The sequence below is a fragment of the Apodemus sylvaticus genome, chromosome 6 (genome assembly GCF_947179515.1).
Source record: "Apodemus sylvaticus chromosome 6, mApoSyl1.1, whole genome shotgun sequence".
In the NCBI taxonomy this organism is placed as follows: domain Eukaryota; kingdom Metazoa; phylum Chordata; class Mammalia; order Rodentia; family Muridae; genus Apodemus; species Apodemus sylvaticus.
This window is the reverse complement of record NC_067477.1, coordinates 109,283,429-109,302,658: the sequence shown is the minus strand read 5'-3', so window position 1 is coordinate 109,302,658 and position 19,230 is coordinate 109,283,429. Positions and strand designations below refer to the sequence as shown.

General features: G+C 40.0%; 1 protein-coding gene across 2 annotated transcripts in view; it reads left to right on the top strand.

Annotated features, from left to right (window-relative positions):
- The window catches only part of Wdr35 (WD repeat domain 35), a 56,904-nt gene extending 39,069 nt beyond the window's left edge, over positions 1–17,835 (top strand). For both annotated transcript variants that reach the window (XM_052186124.1, XM_052186122.1), the window contains 10 exons: positions 1,868–2,004; positions 2,309–2,512; positions 4,149–4,295; positions 5,751–5,883; positions 7,554–7,664; positions 8,570–8,734; positions 12,990–13,130; positions 13,913–14,069; positions 16,078–16,318; positions 16,609–17,835. In XM_052186124.1, the coding sequence (XP_052042084.1) occupies positions 1,868–2,004; positions 2,309–2,512; positions 4,149–4,295; positions 5,751–5,883; positions 7,554–7,664; positions 8,570–8,734; positions 12,990–13,130; positions 13,913–14,069; positions 16,078–16,318; positions 16,609–16,759 (1,587 nt within the window). In that variant the 3' untranslated portion in view covers positions 16,760–17,835. The remainder of the gene's footprint in view (positions 1–1,867; positions 2,005–2,308; positions 2,513–4,148; positions 4,296–5,750; positions 5,884–7,553; positions 7,665–8,569; positions 8,735–12,989; positions 13,131–13,912; positions 14,070–16,077; positions 16,319–16,608) is intronic.
- Positions 17,836–19,230: the final 1,395 nt, after the last annotated feature.

The following is a 19,230-nucleotide window of genomic DNA, read 5'->3' as shown; positions in this document are numbered from 1 at the left end:
GTAATCTTTAAAACACACAGACAGTAGCATTTCCTGGTTTAGGAAGAATTGTTAGCATTTTTTTATCCTCCACTTTCCCCAATAATTCTTTTAAATTCTGTTTATTCATGTGTATGTGCATGTGTGCCAGTTGATGTGTGGTGCAGTGCACACGTGGAGATCCAAGGACTACTTGTGGGAGTCAGTTCTCCTCCTGCTCCCTGCGCTCAGCCAGCTCCTTCATCTGCCCAGCCACCTTGCTGGCCCCGCTGTTACCATTTTCAGCTACATTTAATGTTTCTCTTCTAAAAATGATATTCCTAGATTTTCTTCACCTTTCTCTGGTAGCTCTATATATTTCTTTTGATGTCAAGATTTAGAACAGTTTATTTTGTTTTATAACTCTAATTTCAAGGTGTTTAATCTTATGCATAAATGAATCCCAAAGTCATTAATATTTTTGCTATATTTTTTCATAATTTAGATGAATCTTTTAGTTGGCTAGGCTTTATCCCTCATAGGAGGAGTAATGGATGTAGCAGTGGCTGTGTCACTGAGAAATCCGAGTCTCCTTTACTTGCAAGTTTATGTATGAAACTGTAAAAGATTTTGAAAGGGTCATTGTTGATTGCTTATTGCACTAAGTTCTAGAACATTGTGCCATTGGTTTTGTAGCTGATTATTGTATTAACATGGATAAAGTATTTTAGAAACATTGATTTCATTGATTAGATGTGCTCTGAGACAGTCACACACTGGGCAGTTTCGTATGAATTGGGTATTAGAGAAAAGAGCACCGAGTATCGGTCCCATGTTCTGAGAAGGGTTAAGTGTGCGGTAGAGAGCTGAACTCTGTTACCACTTGGCTGACTACATGCAAAGCTTACTAGATGGAAGGAGATGGGAGGCTCTGCTTCTCTTTGGGGCGTCATGGACCCAGAAGTATTTAGCTGCAATGCTGCTGTTTATGTTCAAAGAAGAACAGAGAAGTTTGTTAGATGACTAAAGAAATACAACTGAAAACTGAAATTAGCATTTCTTCTGAGGTGTCAGATTGGCCTGTGGCCTTGTACCCATGCCTGTAAATACTGTGCACACATCCTTTGTAGATGAGGAAGGCTCTGTCACGTTGGGAGCCAGTGACATTACAAGGGTGTGTTAGAACCCAAACCTCACACTCCTTTCTTGCTAATTCCTGCTTGGTCCTCGAGAGTCTCCTAAGGATTTCAGACTTTGTCACAGTGCTGAGTAAGGAGTATGGAGGGGCTGGTTGCCTGCCACTGTCTGCTCTCTAGGACCCACCTGTTACTGCTGTTCACGTGGGCGCTAACTGCTCTAAGTGGGTCTTTCCTTCATTGTGTGGATGTGTGGGACACTGGTGAATTGACTGTGCCTACGTGTTTCTTTTCTTTGGCCCCGTGGCCTCCCTGGAGAGACAGACCTTGCATTGTGCTGCTTTGGTGAGCATTGTGAGTTAGGGCAGGGAAGTGGTGATGGCATTGTCCTTTCTCTCATCTCTTTTGCTTAGTAACCATGAAGCCACAGCGTGTAAGAGTGGACGGGAGGACGAGAATGTGGCTGGATGTGGGTTTTCTGCTCTAGAGAAGGCGGGGTAGGGTTGTGGAGAAAAGAATTACACCTGAGGGGAAATGGAGTTGAGAGAAACCAATTGAAACCTCCAGCATCTCTGTGTAGGAAGCCCATGGGAGACTCAATTTTTGTGTTTCCCAAATAACTCTTCAGACCTAAACATGGGAATTTCTTTTCTTTGTTCTACTCATAAGTGTGATACTAGTTTGTTTTCTTGTAATGTTTTTTGGCTGTGGGGAAGACATAGACTGTACAGGCGTCCGTCCTTCTGAATCCCCTGCTTCACCTTCACTTTCAGAACCCAGAGCATCCTAGCAAGGATTACATAATGAACTTTGAGATCCGCTCCCTGCGAGACAGCCGAGCATTGATTGAGAAAGTTGGAATTGAAGATGCGTCTCAGTTCATAGAGGACAACCCACACCCCCGACTTTGGTATTGTAAAGAACCCCAATGTCTCCCAAAGTCAGGTGTATGCTTTTAAAGTCCCAACTCTGTTACTCTGTTACCACACTAGTACCATATTTAGAACTTGTATCTCTTTTTGCTCTTCTTAAAATATAGAAACTGATTTTCTATAAAATCAGTTATAAGCATGGTACATGAAAACATACTTGCATGTGCTAAAATAGTCATCTTCACCAGATTCACGAGAAGTTTTTTTTACTGATTGAATCCTATACAAACCTTGTTTATTAGTCATATGTAAGAGGTTTTTTGTGTCCTTTCAAAAACGAAGGCGCCTGTTGGCTGAAGCTGCCCTCCAGAAGCTGGACTTGTACACTGCACAGCAAGCGTTTGTGCGCTGCAAGGATTACCAAGGCATCAAGTTTGTGAAGCGCCTGGGCAATCTGCAGAGCGAGTCAATGAAGCAGGCTGAAGTTATTGCCTACTTTGGCAGGTTCGAAGAGGCCGAAAGGATGTATCTAGATATGGACAGAAGGTAAATTATGAAGGCAGTCACCCCCAAGTATTGTTGGTTCCTATGTTTACAAGTGGAGACTATAAAGTTGATTACATTTATTGTACCATTTCCTTTAGAAAGTTATTTTTAAATTTATAAATTTGGAAGACGTTTTCTCCTCTGCTTTTATTATTTTTAATGTTTTGTGTGTGTGTATGTGGGTGTGTATGTGTGTGTGTATGTGTGTGCGTGCGTGCCTGCGTGCGTGTGTGTGTGTGTGTCCGTGTATGTGTGTGTGTGTATGTGTGTGTGTATGTGTGTGTGTGTGTATGTGTGTGTGTGTGTGTATGTGTGTGTGTATGTGTATGTGTGTGTATGTGTGTGTGTGTATGTGTGTGTGTGTATGTGTGTGTGTATGTGTGTGTATGTGTGTGTGTGTGTATGTGTGTGTGTGTGTGTGTATGTGTGTGTGTATGTGTGTGTGTATGTGTGTGTATGTGTATGTATGTGTGTGTGTGCACACATGCCTGTGTGTTTGTGGAGGCCAGAGGTCAGTTGGGTGTCTTTCACTACCATTTTCTACCTTAGTGAGACACAGCCTCTCACTGCACCTGGAGCTTGAACTTTTGGCTAGACTGGCTGGCCGGCACGTGCCTAGGGCTGGCGGGCTGCTGAGGGCTGGGTCACAGACGCAGCAGCCACGTCAGGCTTTCAGGCCAGTGCTAAGGACCTGGCCCCCTGCTCTGTTTCCACGTGTTAATCCGTGATAACAGATTTTGTTCATTTGGTAAAGAAAAAAGTTGTTAGGTCTGTAGAGACTGGAGACTTTTTATTAATAATTATATAGTTATAATTTGGGTTTTAATTACTGAAACCATTATTTAATTTTCTTCTCTTGGGAATCAGAAAATAAAAATCAAAAGAGGAATAAAATCAAAATCAAAAGAGAACAAATTATCCAGCAGATAATTAGTTTGCTCAACAAGTTGGAAATCCAGGAAAAGAAGACTTGAAATAGCTTTTTGTTGTTGTTGTTTGTTTCTTGAGAAAGGGTTTCTTTGTGCAGCCCTGGCTGTTCTGGGAGACCACATTGCCCCCAAACTCACATCTGCCTGCCTCTGCCTCCCAAGTGCTGGAATTAAAGGCATGCACCACAACTGCCCGGCTCAGAAACAGCTTTTTACTCTGGTGGGTTTGTTATTGTTGTTTTGTTTAATTGCTGTGACAATTGATAAGGGACAGGTGGTTTCTCGAGGTTCTGGAGGCTGGGAAGTCCAAGGCCGAGGGTCTAGCAGACTTGATGTCTGGTAGGAGCCCTGACTGGGTTTCCAGGATGCTACCTTGAATTTTCATGGGGAGAAGGGCAAAAGGACATCAGCTTTCCCTGGTGCTCTACTCATGAAGCTGTTAATCACAAAAGAGGCTTAATCACTTCCCCACCATGTCTTGATGCTACCACAATTGGGATTAAGTGTCAACAATGGGTTTTGGTTAGACACATTTTCAAACTATACCTTCTGCTCTGTCCCAGCTGCCTCTTATTGGCCAGGCTGTTTCCAGAGTGCTTGGACATGCTCACCTAGAACTGGGTCTAGCACAGAGCAGGTAACTGACAAATATTATAGAGTGGATTAATGATGAATGAGTGAATGGATGCCTTTTTTTTTTTTTGTAGAGACCTCGCTATTGGTCTCAGACTGAAATTGGGGGACTGGTTCAGAGTACTGCAACTCCTGAAAACTGGATCTGGTGATGCAGATGACAGTCTCCTTGAACAAGCCCACAATGCCATTGGAGACTACTTTGCTGATCGACAGAAATGGTGTGTGAGCTACCTGGATGCCTGGTGCATTCTTGCGTGCTTAGAGTTATTGCTACCCAGAGTGCTTCTCCAGGAAACAGGGCTGTCAGAGTGAAGGCCCTTCTCCTAAATCCTAAAATGAAAATGTCTCTGTAATGCATTTGCTCCCTGGATGCAGGACATTTCTGACCTGAGAGATGAACACAGTATAACCCTGCCATCTACACACATGAATCTTGTACCCAGCTTCAGAAAGCATTCCACGTTTTTGAGTTCACAACCTAGGATGTTATATGCAACCATGAGATTTTCCACCTGCACCCCAGTTCCTGAATAACAACTTGGAAGCTTATTATTTATTAACAGCACTTATGGCCTCAAACTAGGGCTTGTTCCCTGACTAGCTCCTGACTTATATAATCTGCTTATTCTGTTCTGTGTCTGCCACATGGCTGGTTACCTCTCCTCAGTGTCGTAATCTGTCTACTTGGAGTCTGGTGTGAGTCCTCTCATGCCTATGTCCCAGAATTCCCCTCTCTGCCAGAATTCCCACCTTCTGTTTCCTTCCTTTTGCTAATGGCCATCAGTGTTTTATTGAAACATGATGCTTCCACACAGTACACAAGAGATTCCCTCTACAGTTAAATATGACTTATTTTAATCATAGTAAATTATTTTATATTTACTTGATTTGTTGTAGATTGTTTTCAGAAAGCATTGCTTTATTCTTAAGTTTTCATTGGGATCAATATGCCTATTTATATCAGTGATACAAGTACTTATATGATATTGTATATGTAAGAGCATTCAAAGAATATTACAGGTAGAATATACTTCATTTTCTTTAGATCTTAAAAAACTGTGTACTTTAAGGTATTATGTGTAGTTTTACTCTCTGCCCACCTTTACTCTGGAAGGTGACCTCACTAACAGCCCCCACGCAGCTTCCCTTGAGTCCATGGACAAAAGACACACATACAGTTTACGCCTTTTCTGCTTGCCTTTTTGGCACAATTGCTGGGCACTGCTATCTCCTACCTAGAAAAGTGTGCCCTTATTAGTTTCTTATCGCCACCTCTCCCATATGCCCTAAGCTTCAGTTGCTAAACCCCTCTGACCTCCTGCCTGTAGGAACGGCCTGTGTGGCCACTCAGTTTTGAATCTCTTATGGTTTCCTGGGTCTCCTCTCTTCAAAGCATGGCAAACTCCATTCTCCCCCCTTGAGTCCCCTGCCTGCCTCCCAGGACCTGTAAGTCCTGCGTGTACCTTCCGCCCAGCAATTGGCCCATGGCTTTCTTTACTGACAGATCAAAAACTAATTGGGGAACAGGACCTTAGCATCAGAACCACCCCTTCAGTATCGTATAACTCAAAACAATAAAGTAGCACAAATATATCCGAATGAAAGAATATTTTTAAGAAGTTCTTATTTATCTGGACACTCACATACTGATTGTGAAGTCTTTTCACCCATAGGCTGAATGCTGTACAATATTATGTAAAAGGCAGGAACCAGGAGCGCCTGGCCGAATGCTATTACATGCTGGAAGATTACGAGGGGTTGGAGAATCTTGCCAATTCACTTCCTGAAAACCATAAACTGCTTCCAGTAAGTATTCTACATTTTAGTTTTTGGTGTTGGGTTATTTATAAAATATTTATTTTTAGTCAGGAAATACCTTTTGCAGCAACAAAAACTGAAAGTTAATCTATAATTGCATAGTTTCTTGGACATGAGGTGATATTTATATTGTATTTTGAAATCAGTATACCAGTATTAGGGGAAGCCTGAGCTGTGGGGAGAAATCACCGAGATGCTTAGTACCTCATCAGAGCATAGCCCTGGGTCGGCCCTTCAGCTATTACAGTTTCAGGGGACAGACACAGGCTGCACAATGCCAGAGTATTGTGAGAGGTTTTTTTTATAGGTCACAACATTCTGAGCAATTCTACTTTTTGTGCTTTTTGTAAGTTTTATTTTTTAATTAGAATGTATTACTTTATAAGAAAAGTGTAGGCAATACTTTAAAAAATATAGTTGGGCACAACATATGTAATTTGTATATCCACAGTGCTCTCAGAGGTGTGAAGAGGGTGGATCCCCAGGACTGGAGGGAAAGGTGGTTGTGAGCCTCTGTGTGGATACTGGGAATCAGAGCAGCCAGTGCTCATAGCCACTGAGCCATTTCACTAACACACCCACAACCAGAATTTTTGAGGATGGGTAGGGAGAGAAAACTCTAATTAGTAATGTTGAAAGAGACAAAAAGATGGCAGCAAGGTCTGTGGTGGTTGTGGGTGTCCTAGCCTTCTCAGGAGGTGGGAGCCCGGCCTCAGCTGCCTCTGAGGAGGCTGTTCTGGGCTTAGCTTCTAAGCTGATGAAGGCAGCATTTCGTTTTCCTTTTTGACTTTAGCCATGCTAGGATTCAAACCTGCCACTTGACTATTCAGCTATCTCCCTTCCCAGCATGCCTCTGCCTGTCTGTCTGTCTATCTATCTATCTATCTATCTATCTATCTATCTATCTATCTATCTATCTATCAATCTACATATGTGTTGTTTGATTGTGGTTAGAGATGTGGACTGTGAGGCATTTCTTAAATTTGTTTTGTCTTGTGTATCTCAGGCTGCCTTGAGCTCACTATATAGCTACGGGTGACCACGAATGTTTGATGCTCCTGCCTCTAGTGCTGGGAATGCACCACATGGCATGTTTATGCAGTGCTGGGTACCAAACCCAGGGCTTCCAGCTTGCCAGGCAACAACACTCTACCTACTGAGCCTCACTCATCCCAAGTCCTGGGGTATTTCTTAATAAGAATGGGAGCTTGAATGTAATAACAGTTCCTTGGTACTTATCATCATCATCATCATCATCATCATCATCATCATCATCATCATCATCATTTTTATCACCACCCACCAGGATGCATGCTTTCTTTTTTTCCATTTTTCTTTCTTTTCTGAGGCAGTCTGTGTAGTTGGTTTTGAAATTACAGCAATGCTCCTTGCCTCAGGCTGCTAATCTGAAGGAGGGAAGCAGGGCAATGTTTTCAAGGTCTGAGCCACTGAAGTGCTAGATCTATGAACTGGGCACTGTGACAACGATCCTGACCTGTAGCCTCCCATCTGAAAGAAAAATCACTCTAACTACTGATGTAGCGTTCAGGTGTCCCCGCCAGCTTAGTGTTCAAATGTCCCTGTGGAGTTTTGACAAATTAAAATCTAAGTGATTTCCTGGGTCTGTGAAATCTGATAACAGTGTTTGGTGCCTACAGGAAATAGCCCAGATGTTTGTGAGAGTTGGAATGTGTGAGCAAGCCGTGAACGCATTCTTGAAGTGCAACCAACCAAAGGCAGCGGTGGACACCTGCGTACACCTGAACCAAGTGAGGAGTGGACTGGCTGTCCGGGCACCGTGCCCTCGAGGGGATTTTTAGGAGAAAGTGAAATGAAGGTTTCGAGGCAGAGAGGAAGGAGCTAGCTCAAGGCCGTCCTAAGTGGAGGATGGAAAGGGCGGCCTTTGCACTTAACCTCTTGTGCGACCACAGTGGTGGCCTGCTCACCACTTAGCCAGCCAGGGAACACAGGACAGACCTGCAAGTAATTTTTATCTGGAAGTAATTTCATAATTTTCTGCATTTTGTTAGGCTTGGATTTTGTTTCTCAGAAAGGACCAGGTTAATGGTCATTCATTGCCTGAGGAAAGAATTAAGTTACTTGGTCAATATTTATTTTGGCAAATCTATTTCCTTTCTCTTTTATAGAAAACATGTATTTAATATTTAAAAAACCCTGAAATTTAATTAAAATCAAAGCGCAGATTTATTATAGAAACTGTTGGCTATCAGTATATTCTTTTCTGCATTTTCTTTGAAATGTTTTAGGAGATCTGTTTGCCTTATAAAATTAATTTATAAATGTTATGTCTGATAGGATGTTTTCTTAAATGAAGCTGTGTTTTGTTTTATGATAAAAACTAAAAATGAATTCTTTTTCTAGCTTACAATTTGTGCAGCAAGAGATCTGTAAGATTAATGTGATTATCAACTTTGAGACTTTCATTTTCAAATGTCCTTATCCCACACATGCCTCTTAGATGAGTCCATCATTTTGAATTCTTGCCTGTAAAACATTTGACTGCTCTGGTCTCACAGACGTTTAGAAGGTTGACTGCTTTGCTATATTTGAAACAGTGTTACCATTTATTACACACTTAGGGTGCATTGAGTGGATAGTTGAATGTAAATTATTTAAATATTTGGGTGACTGAGTAGTATGTTCTTTTTCCTAGTGGAACAAAGCCGTCGAGCTGGCTAAAAGTCACAGCATGAAGGAGATTGGATCTCTGTTAGCTCGGTATGCGTCCCATTTATTGGAGAAGAACAAGACCCTTGATGCCATTGAACTCTATAGGAAAGCCAGCTACTTTTTTGATGCAGCTAAACTGATGTATAAGGTAATGCAGAGTCCTGCTGAAGATTTGCTTTGCTCTAGTTTCAGCTTTTTTTTAACTTTAACCTTTATTATTAAAAAAAGTAAATAAAATAAACATCACAAACCAAAATTAAGTAGACCCAAAGTTTATACATCTCAGTGAACTTCTATCTAGATGGAATAGCCATTTGATTATATTTTTATGCACATAATCACTACCAAACCAGAGAAATCCATGACAGAAGTAGAACTAGAACAATTAGCTTTATATCTTCTTCTATAGCCTTTAAAAAGTATTCTGTTTTTTTTTATTTTTTTATTTTTTATTTTTATTTTTTTTTTTGTAAACAAGTGTCTGTCACAGCAAAGAAGTTCTTGCTGCAACTTTGTGTATTGCTTCCATCTCCTAACAAGGGCAGTTATGGATGCCAGAAAGTTGCCTGTTTCTAAACAATTTTCTGTTTGGTATAGAAGCTAACCAAGAATTTAAGAATTTCCTGGGGCTGCTAAGAACAAATTCTTTTAACTGGAATTAAATCCTTGTAAAAGGCACGAATTTTAAAACAAATTAAGTCCCTGCAAAATGTGCAAATTTTAAAACAACATATTCCTTTAATATCCATAATACAGTATTAATACACATAATTTTTATACTCTGTTGTCCTCTTCTCTTGCTTGACTTAATAAAATGAATTGCCTCAAAATTACTTAAATTTAAACTTCAAAGGACACACTACTTTCTCCACTCTGATTTATTCTTTTCAATAGATGTTATTTTTAAGATTGTTAGTTTCTGTTCAAGTGACTAAATTCTGAAGAAAAGACCATGGCTTTTGAAATCTGAAATGTAATTGCATTTATATTCCATTCTGCTCCTCTCCCTCTTCTTTTAAAGAATCAAGTTTCAGTTAATCTTGAGAAATGATTTTTTATTTTTATTAAACTAACATAATTTATTTTAAAATATACAACTCAGTATTAACATTTTTAAGTCATCAAAAATAATTTATAATAGTTAAATGTCTCTTAAGCATACATGGCATCTTCTGAAGCTAAAATTAACATGCACTCAAACAGTTCTTTAAATCTATTTGAAATATTAAACATAATAGAAGTAGAAAAAAATCTCCTATGAAGTTCTCTATGAAAGGAAATTGTGACAAGTTCCTGATTAGACAGAAACCGTTCCATCTCCAAGGGAGAATACACAGCATAACTGTGGCTTCATAGAATGAACTGGGTAGTGTTTCTTCAGTTTATATTTTGTGGAATAGTTTGAAGAGTATTAGCATTAGGCCTTCTTTGAACACCTGATAGAATTCTTCACTAAACCCATCTGGTCTTGGGCTTCTTTTGGTTGGGGACCTTTGATGACTGCTTCTATTTCTTTAGGGGTTATGGGAATGCTCTTAGATGGTCTATCTGATCCTGATTTAACTTTGGTATTTGGTATCTGTTTAGAAAATTGTCCATTTCATCCAGATTTTCTGGTTTTGTTGAGTATAGGATTTTGTAGTAGGATATGATGATTTTTTGAATTTTCTCAGTTTCTGTTGCTGTATCTCCCTTTTCATTTCTGATTTTATTAATTTGGATACTGTTTCTGTGTCCTCTGGTTAGTTTGGCTAAGGGTTTATCTATCCTGTTGGTTTTCTCAAAGAACCAGCTCCTGGTTTTGTTGATTCTTTGTATAGTTCTTTATGATTCTACTTGGTTGATTTCAGCCCTAAGTTTGATGATTTCCTGCCTTCTACTCCTCTTGGGTGTATTAACTTCTTTCTGTTCTAAAGCTTTCAGGTGTGCTGTCAAGCTGCTAGTGTATGCTCTCTCCAGTTTCTTTTTGGAGGAACTCAGACCTATGAGTTTTCCTCTTAGCACTGCTTTCATTGTGTCCCATAAGTTTTAGGGTATGTTGTACCTACATTTTCATTACATTCTAAAGTCTTTAATTTCTTTCTTGACTAAGTTATCATTGAGTAGGGCATTGTTCAACTTCTATGTTGGATTTTCTGTTTTGTTGCTATTGAAGACCAACCTTAGTCCATAATGATCTGATTGGATGCATGGAATTATTTCGATCTTGTATTGCCAATTTTGGAGAAGGTACCATGAAGTGCTGAGAAGAAGGTATATTCTTTTGTTTTAGGATAAAATGTTTTATAGATATCTGTTAAATCCATTTGGTCCATAACTTCTGTTAGTTTCACTGTGTCTCTGTTTAGTTTGTGTTTCTATGATCTGTCCATTGATGAGAGTGGGGTGTTGAAGTCTCTCACTATTATCGTGTAAGGTGCAATGTGTGCTTTGAGCTTTAGTAAAGTTTCTTTTATGAATGTGGGTGCCCTTGCATTTGGAGCATAGTACTTGAATCGCAAGTACTTCTGGGTAGATTTTTTTCTTTTATGAGTATGAAGTGTCCTTCCTTATCCTTGTTCATAACTTTTGGTTGAAAGTTGATTTTATTCAATATTAGAATGGCTATTCCAGCTTTTTTCTTGGGACCATCTGCTTGTAAAATTGTTTTGCAGCCCCTTACTCTGAGATAGTGTTTGTCTTTGACACTGAGGTTCATTCCCTATATACAGCAAAATTCTGGGTCCTGTTTATGTATCCAGTCTGTTATTTTATGTCTTTTTATTGGGGAATTGAGTCCATTGATATTAAGAGATACTAAGCAATAGTGATTGTTGCTTTCTGTTATTTTTGATGTTATTTTTATGATTGTGTGGCTATGTTCTTTTGGGTTTGTTGAAAGCAGATTACTTTCTTGCTTTTTCTAGGGTGTAGTTTCCCTCCTTGTATTGGCTGACATTTTCCATCTATTGCCCTTTGTAGAGCTGGATTTGTGGAAAGATATTGTGAAAATTTCTTTTTGCCATGGAATATCTTGGTTTCTCCAGCTATAGTAATTTAGAATTTTGCTGGGTTTAGCCTGGGCTGGCATTTGTGCTCTCTTAGGGGCTGTATAACATCTGCCTTGGATCTTCGAGCTTTTTTAGTCTGTGGTGAGAAGTCTGATGTAATTCTGATAGGTTTGCCTTAATATGTTACTTGACCTTTCCCCCTTACTGCTTTTAATATTCTTTGTTTTGTGCATTTGGTGTTTTGACTATTATGTGATGAGAGGAATTTCTTTTCTGGTCCAATCTATTTGGAGTTCTGTAGGCTTCTTGTATGTTCATAGGCATCTTTTTCTTTAGGTTAGGAAAGTTTTCTTCTATAATTTTGTTGAAGATATTTGCTGGCCCTTTAAGTTGGGAATCTTTGCTCCCTTCTATACCTATTATCCCTAGGTTTGATTTTCTCATTGTGTCCTGCATTTCCTGGATATTTTAGGTTAGGAGCTTTTTGCATTTTGCATTTTCTTTGCCTGTTGTGTCAATGTTTTCTATGGTATCTTCTGTGTCTGAGATTCTCTCTTCCATCTCTTGTATTCTGTTGGTGATGCTTGCCATCTATGACTCCTGATCTCTTTCTTAGGTTTTCTATCTCCAGGGTTCTCTCCCTCTGTGATTTCTTTATTGTCTCTGTTTCCATATTTTATATCCTGGATGGTTTTGTTCATTTCCTTCGCCTGTTTGATTGTGTTTTCCTGTATTTATTTAAGGGATTTTTGTGTTTTCTCTTTAAGGGCTTCTATCTGCTTACCTGTGTTCTCCTGTATTTCTTTAAGAGAGTTATTTATGTCCTTTTTAAAGTCTTCTATAATCATTATGAGATGTGATTTTAAATCAGTCTTGCTTTTCTGGTGTGTTGTGGTATCCAGGGCTCACTGTGATGGGAGAACTGGGTTCTGATGATGCCAAGTAGCCTTGGTTTCTGTTGCTTATGTTCTTGCCCTTGCCTCTCCCCATCGGGTTATCTCTGGCGTTAGCTGGTCTTGCTGCCTCTGACTGTGGCTTGTCCCTCCTGTAAGCCTTGTGTATCAGTACTCCTGGGAGACTAGTTCTGGAGGAATTTGGGTATGGAGAGCTGTGGCACAGGGTCAGTTCCTGGGTGCAGACAGAAACCAGAAGGATCCTGTCCCTGGCTATTCCTTGGTTCCTGGGTCCTGATGGCTCTGGGCAGTCCCTCTTGGGACAGGAATTTGAACAGAAGTGGTGGTCTTACCTGTGCTCACAGGCTTGTCTGCACTCCTGGGAGAACTGCTCTCTCCAGGTGGCGTTTGGATATGGAGTGATGTGGCACAGGATCAGCTCCAGGCGCAGATCAAGAAATTATTTTATTTGTACAAATACACACCAAGAATTATCTTGCCAACTTTGAAATGCTTAAAGATTGCAGATGAGGAGGCGAAGAAAAGGACGAAGCCTTTGCGTGTGAAGAAGCTCTACGTGCTGTCAGCCCTGCTCATCGAGCAGTATCACGAGCAGATGAAAAATGCCCAGCGGGGCAAAGTTAAAGGCAAGAACTCTGAGGTGACTAGGGCGCTCACGCAGCTCGCGAAGCAAACAGTGTCAGGCCATTGTAACTGCTCTTCCTGGAGAAGCTCTGTCATTTGTAGAGCTGTGTGTGTGTGTGTGTGTGTGTGTGTGTGTGTTTTCTCAAGGGGCTTAACAAACAGTAATTCCTCATTCAGAATAAGTACGCCGATTTAGAACTTTCTGTTTAGAAATACGGAGAACTGTTTTTCTTTAAGATCAGTTTCTTGAATGCTTTAATTATTTTTTGTTAAAGTGTTTACTTGCCTAGAAAGTTCTCCATTCTTTTTTTTAAATTAAGATTTATTTATTTTATGTATGTGAGTACACCATTGCTCTCTTTAGATACCCCAGAAGAGGGCATCAGACCCCATTACAGAGTGTTGTGAGCCACCATGTCATTGCTGGGAACTGAACTCTGGACCTCTGGTTGAGCAGTTGATTCTCTTAACTACTGAGCCATCTTTCTAGTCCTAATCTCTCCATTCTTTATTGGAGACTTTAAAAAACTTTCTTAGAATATAAATCTGTTTTACTGTAAATTTCACATTGACTTAAAGTTTAATTGGTTCTGTTTTAAACTTTGATCTTACCCATTTAGAAAACTGAGCTATAATGGAAAACTTAACTCTGCGCTGGCTGGAGAGATGGTAAACTGTGTGATGCTGTGTGGCTGTCTCCCAGTTTCAGACTTACCCTTCCTAGTGTTAGCTCTGCTAAGCTCCGTGGGGTGAGGCTGTGTGTCTGGGGCTGACACGGTGCGCTGGCTTTTCTCCCAGGCCACTTCTGCTTTGGCTGGCTTGCTAGAAGAGGAAGTTCTCTCCACAACTAGTCGGTTCACGGACAATGCCTGGAGAGGAGCCGAGGCCTACCATTTCTTTATACTTGCCCAGCGGCAGCTCTACGAGGGATACGTTGACACTGCTTTGAAGACAGGTAGGCTGTCATGGAAGGTTTGCAGGACAGCTGAAGATGGTCACCTGACTAGGAAGAGCTAGCTTTTTCATTTGTCTGTATATTAATTTTATTATTTCCCCTATGCTTTTATCTCTGTGTCAAGATTATGAATATACAGTTTATTTTGTACATTCTTCTTTTTGAAGTTTTTCCCCACTTTTAAAAAAACAATACACAGTAGTTCACAGAAATATTAGATACAGATAATAAACACATTTATTTGTGTTTTTATTCATATGCTTTCTGTTCAAACCCAAGCACTTAACTGTCCAGCTCACAATCTTTTAGAGGTACAGACAACTGTGCCTGTGTCTGTAGGAAATCTTGACACTTCTTGCAGTGGACTGGAAACTTAAACAGATCTGGTTTGTGTGTACCTTAATAGTGCTTAAAGATATTTCCATGTCATAAACATTTCTATAGTATTTATCTTTTTTCATAAAGTGATTTTTTTAGTAATTTCAACCAAAATAGAAAAGTACAAAAAGACAAAATAATGACATAAAATATTTTTGTAACTCAGAGATCACCATCCTGCACATTCAAGTAAGCTTTCTTTTCTCTTTTTAATTAGAAAAAAAATCACATTAATTCATTTGTTTTATTCTGTCTCTCCCCCTCCCTCCCTTCTTCCTCCTCCCCTCTCTGTGGGTAAACAGTGTTTCATTTTGTATTCTAGGCTGTCCTTGAACTTGCAGTCCTTCTGCCTACCAAGTGCTGTAAGTTAGAGGCATGGCCACCACCGTGCTTCAGGCAGAGGGTCTGGTTTATTATAACCGAATGAATGTCTGTTTTAAAATAAATTGTTCCATTCAACTTCTTGTCAACACTTGACCTCAGAACCAACTGGTGGAACTCTACTGAGAAGATGCAATGGATGTGTTTTTCCATTGGTTTTGTTCTATTGTACTTTCAGAAGGATTTTTTTTTTAAAGATTTTATTTATTGTATTATACATATAAGTACACTGTAGCTGTCTTCCAACACCAGAAGAGGGCGTCAGATCTCTTTACGGATGGTTGTGATCCACCATATGGGTGCTGGGATTTGAACTCATGACCTTTGGAAGAACAGTCAGTGCTCTTACCCGCTGAGCCATCTCTCCAGCCCCAGAAGGATTTTTTTACACTAGTTTTTTTTATAATTTTTTTTTATTATTTTTATACATTCCATATTTTATTCCTCACCCTGCCAACCCCTGCCCTGTCTACCCTCCTGACTGTTCCACACCCCATACCTCCTCCCCTCCTCTTGTCTCCATGTGGATGTCCCTACCCCCATCCCATCTGACCTCTAAACTCCCTGGGGCCAGTGTTTGAGAGATCCCAGGGGTCCAGATTAATTGAGACTGCTGGTCCTCCTATAGGGTCTTCCTCAGTTTCATTCAGCCTCAGAAGGAATTTTTTTTTGAATTTCAGTCTAGAGAGGAAAAGCATACAAACTGATGATAATTCTGATGCTAATTCTACAATGCATTAAAGAAAAGATGCTGTCTCTAGTGCAGAAGGATTACAGATAAGATGTAGCAGCTGTCAGAATCAATGGTCTGGGCCTGCAGTGGGAAACTCATTTGTACTCAGTTGTCCTGTCACCTCAGTGGGACAAAGAACACAGAGAACTTCATGCTGCACTGCTTGTTCTTTGTGAGCAGAAAGCATTATTTTGAGAATTACAGCTAATATAGTATTAATTCACCTTGTCTGGAATGCCACAGAAATGACTGGGTCAAATGGAACCAAAGCACACATTTTAGTATCGAAACCGTTCTGTTTGGAAGTGAGCATGGCTCCATGAGTCACTGTAGTGTGGTTTCACTCTCAGAAGTGAGGTTTTGAACGCTGCCTCCTCTGTTGGTGCTCCTGCCCCTCAGCATTGTCTTACATTTATTAAGGCTCCTTCCTGTAGGTTAACATAGAACACTGTTGATGGGTCCTGTTTCACTTGTTCACGCTGTCTTTGCAGACGCTAACTGGCCTGTCTTTTCTAGCTCTTCACCTGAGAGACTATGAAGACATCATTCCCTCTGTTGAGATCTACTCTCTGTTAGCTCTCTGTGCTTGCGCAAGCAGAGCTTTTGGTACCTGTTCAAAAGCTTTTATTAAACTGGAATCTTTAGAGACACTCAGTGCAGAACAGAAGCAGCAATATGAAGACCTGGCTCTGGAAATTTTCACTAAGCACACGCCAAAAGACAACAGGAAGTCTGAGTTGAACAGCCTTCTTGAAGGGTAGGTGCATCACGACCAGACAACATTTACCTGACTAGAAGCTTGAATAGAATAAAGCACTAAATAGTCGAGGAATTTATGTTAATTTTAAAATTGATTAATATTATTATCCTACATGGGTGTAGTAAAGCTATATTTTTCATTTAAAGAAAAGTTTTTATTAAAAAATTAAAAGTAATTTATTTGAAAATTTTCTTGGAAATTTTCATTCTTCAGTACTTAAAGTATAGTAGATAGTTAGACTAATCACGTATTTTAAAGTCTAATTGTTTTCTCTCTTATTTTTACAGTGGGGAAGGCAAACTGCCCACATGTATTGCCACTGGAAGCCCAATCATTGAGTATCAGTTCTGGGTGTGCAAAGTCTGCAAGCACTATGTTCTTGCTCAGGAAATCAGTAACTATAACTTTTGCCCTTTATGCCACAGTTCGGTAGAATAAAGGAAAGAAGTATCTCAATTGTAAAATACATGAAGTATTTATACTTATCTGCACCTGAATATGTATGTAATAATGCTCGATTTCCTAAGGTTTCCTATGAAAATCAACTTCATCATCTGCTAGTTGTATTTTTTTATATAAAATATATCTTACAAAAAATAATAAAAAAAAAGAGGTCTGGAATGTGCTCAGTGGTGAGTGCATCCAAGCATGCACAAGGTCCTGGGCCCACTGTCAGTACTGGAAAAAAAAGATAATTTGTACATTGCAGTGGTACTAAGAGATAATCTGATTATTTTCACGTAAGACTTACAGATGTGAACTTATTATTTTTTTTTTTGTAGTTCCTATCTGTCCCTTTACCATTTATATAAATTATAGTTCATGGCAAGTTACCACAGAAATACTCTCAACCAGAAATAGTTCTCTCTTGTCAAGGTTACCAGTTCCTTAGCAAACCCTCAGGAGGCAGATGGGATGGAGGAGGGCGGGAGGGGCAGACTTGGAGCTGAGAGCTGATATAACCTATATTTCAGGGAGGTCAGGCAACTGGTGTAGGAAAGAAGCTCTATTTCTATTTAAGGATTAAACTTCTATATTTTATTTTTATAAATGAGGAAATAGCATTTAAAGACTTTTTATTATTTGAAGTTTTAAACACTATTTTATCCTCATTCAAGAGGAAGCATTCCCTTTGCTTGTAATAAACATGATATAACTGATTTTGAGTAATGCTGTTGTTACTTATCATCAAACTTATCCTGAGATATGCCATGGTTCAGAGTACTCCCAACTGTGGCCTAACTGTGGCCCAGCAGGCACAGCATGCACTGACTGTGCCCCAGCAGATCCCAGAATGCACTAATTGTGGCCCAGCAGGCACAGCATGCACTGACTGTGCCCCAGCAGATCCCAGAATGCACTAACTGTGCCCCAGCAGGCACAGCATGCACTAACTGTGGCTCAGCAGGTCCCAGAGTGCACTGACTAAGTGTGGCCCAGCAGGCACAGCATGCACTGACTGTGGCCCAGCAGGCACAGCATGCACTGACTGTGGCTCAGCAGGCACAGCATGCACTGACTGTAGCCCAGCAGGTCCCAGAGTGCACTAACTGTGGCTCAGCAGGTCCCAGAGTGCACTGACTAAGTGTGGCCCAGCAGGCACAGCATGCACTGACTGTGGCCCAGCAGGTCCCAGTGTGATGCTAAGCAGTGCACTTGCCCAGTCGTTGCTGACCTCTCCTATCCACTGTACACACTTAGCTCATTATATTTTGCTTAAAAGTACTTTAAGACCACTTTTCTGTATTCTCAGAACTCAGATCATAGATTTTCCTGAAACATTATTTGAAATAAACAAGAAAACAAATTCCGAAGGAAAAAAATGACGTTTATCCCATGTTTCCTTCCACTGTAATGTATGGAAATGTGACATTTGCATTGTCGTTCTTTAGACATTTTTCTGGGGACCAGACAAACACCGACCATGCACAGACACACACAGAGACATAGACAAAATATATATGGGAGAAAAACCTAAGTCTTTTTTGGCAACTATCCAGTGGCCGAAGTGGTGAGAATTGTTACCACAGAGACTATATAAAGTTCACATTCAGAAACAAGGAAAAAGTTGTCTCAAATTAACCCTGTTGCTATAGCTTTAGCCTCTTATTTTGGGTATCTAAAATGAAAACAGCAATATTATGTTGCCCTCTACTGTCTGCTTCTATAATTATATTTTTCAATATTAAAAAAAACTTATTTATTATGTATACAGCATTCTGCCTGGATATATCCCTGCAGGACAGAAGAAGGCATCAATCTTACTACAGATGGTTTTGAGCCACCATGTGGTTGCTGGGAATTGAACTCAGGACCTCTGGAAGAATGGCCAGTGCTCTCAACCTATGAGCTATGTTTCCAGCCCCTTTCTCAATGTTAGAAAGTACTTTAATTATAAAAGTAACATGTTGATAGTATTAATTTTCAGAAATGTTAAAATATAGATTAGAAAGTAAAAATAGCCTTACTGTTTTAAAAATAGTGTTCATTTATATTTTAGTTGAATTTCAGAAAACAGGTAAAACTGAAGAAATGCGTTAATTACAAACAAGTGCTTCATAACAAGAACTGGTTGCTCTTAAGATATTTCTCTAACTAAAAGCACATCAAAAGACTAAGGCTTACTTAAGGACTTTCTTATATGGCACAGATTAAATTTCTGGCTAGTAAAATTTAGAGAAATCTGGCCCTGGGAAGGTGGCTGAGCAGGTAGGTGCTGGCCAGTGAAGAATGAGGATCAGGACTTGGGCTCTCAGCACCCACACAAAGACAGGCGTTAGTAACCTGCCAGTAACCGCAGCAGTTGAGAGGTACAGGTGGGATCTCACGTGGAGATCTCGGGAAAGCTGGATTAGCAGAATTATTTGCAAGCACTGGGGTTCATCATGAGACCCTGTCTCAATAAGGTA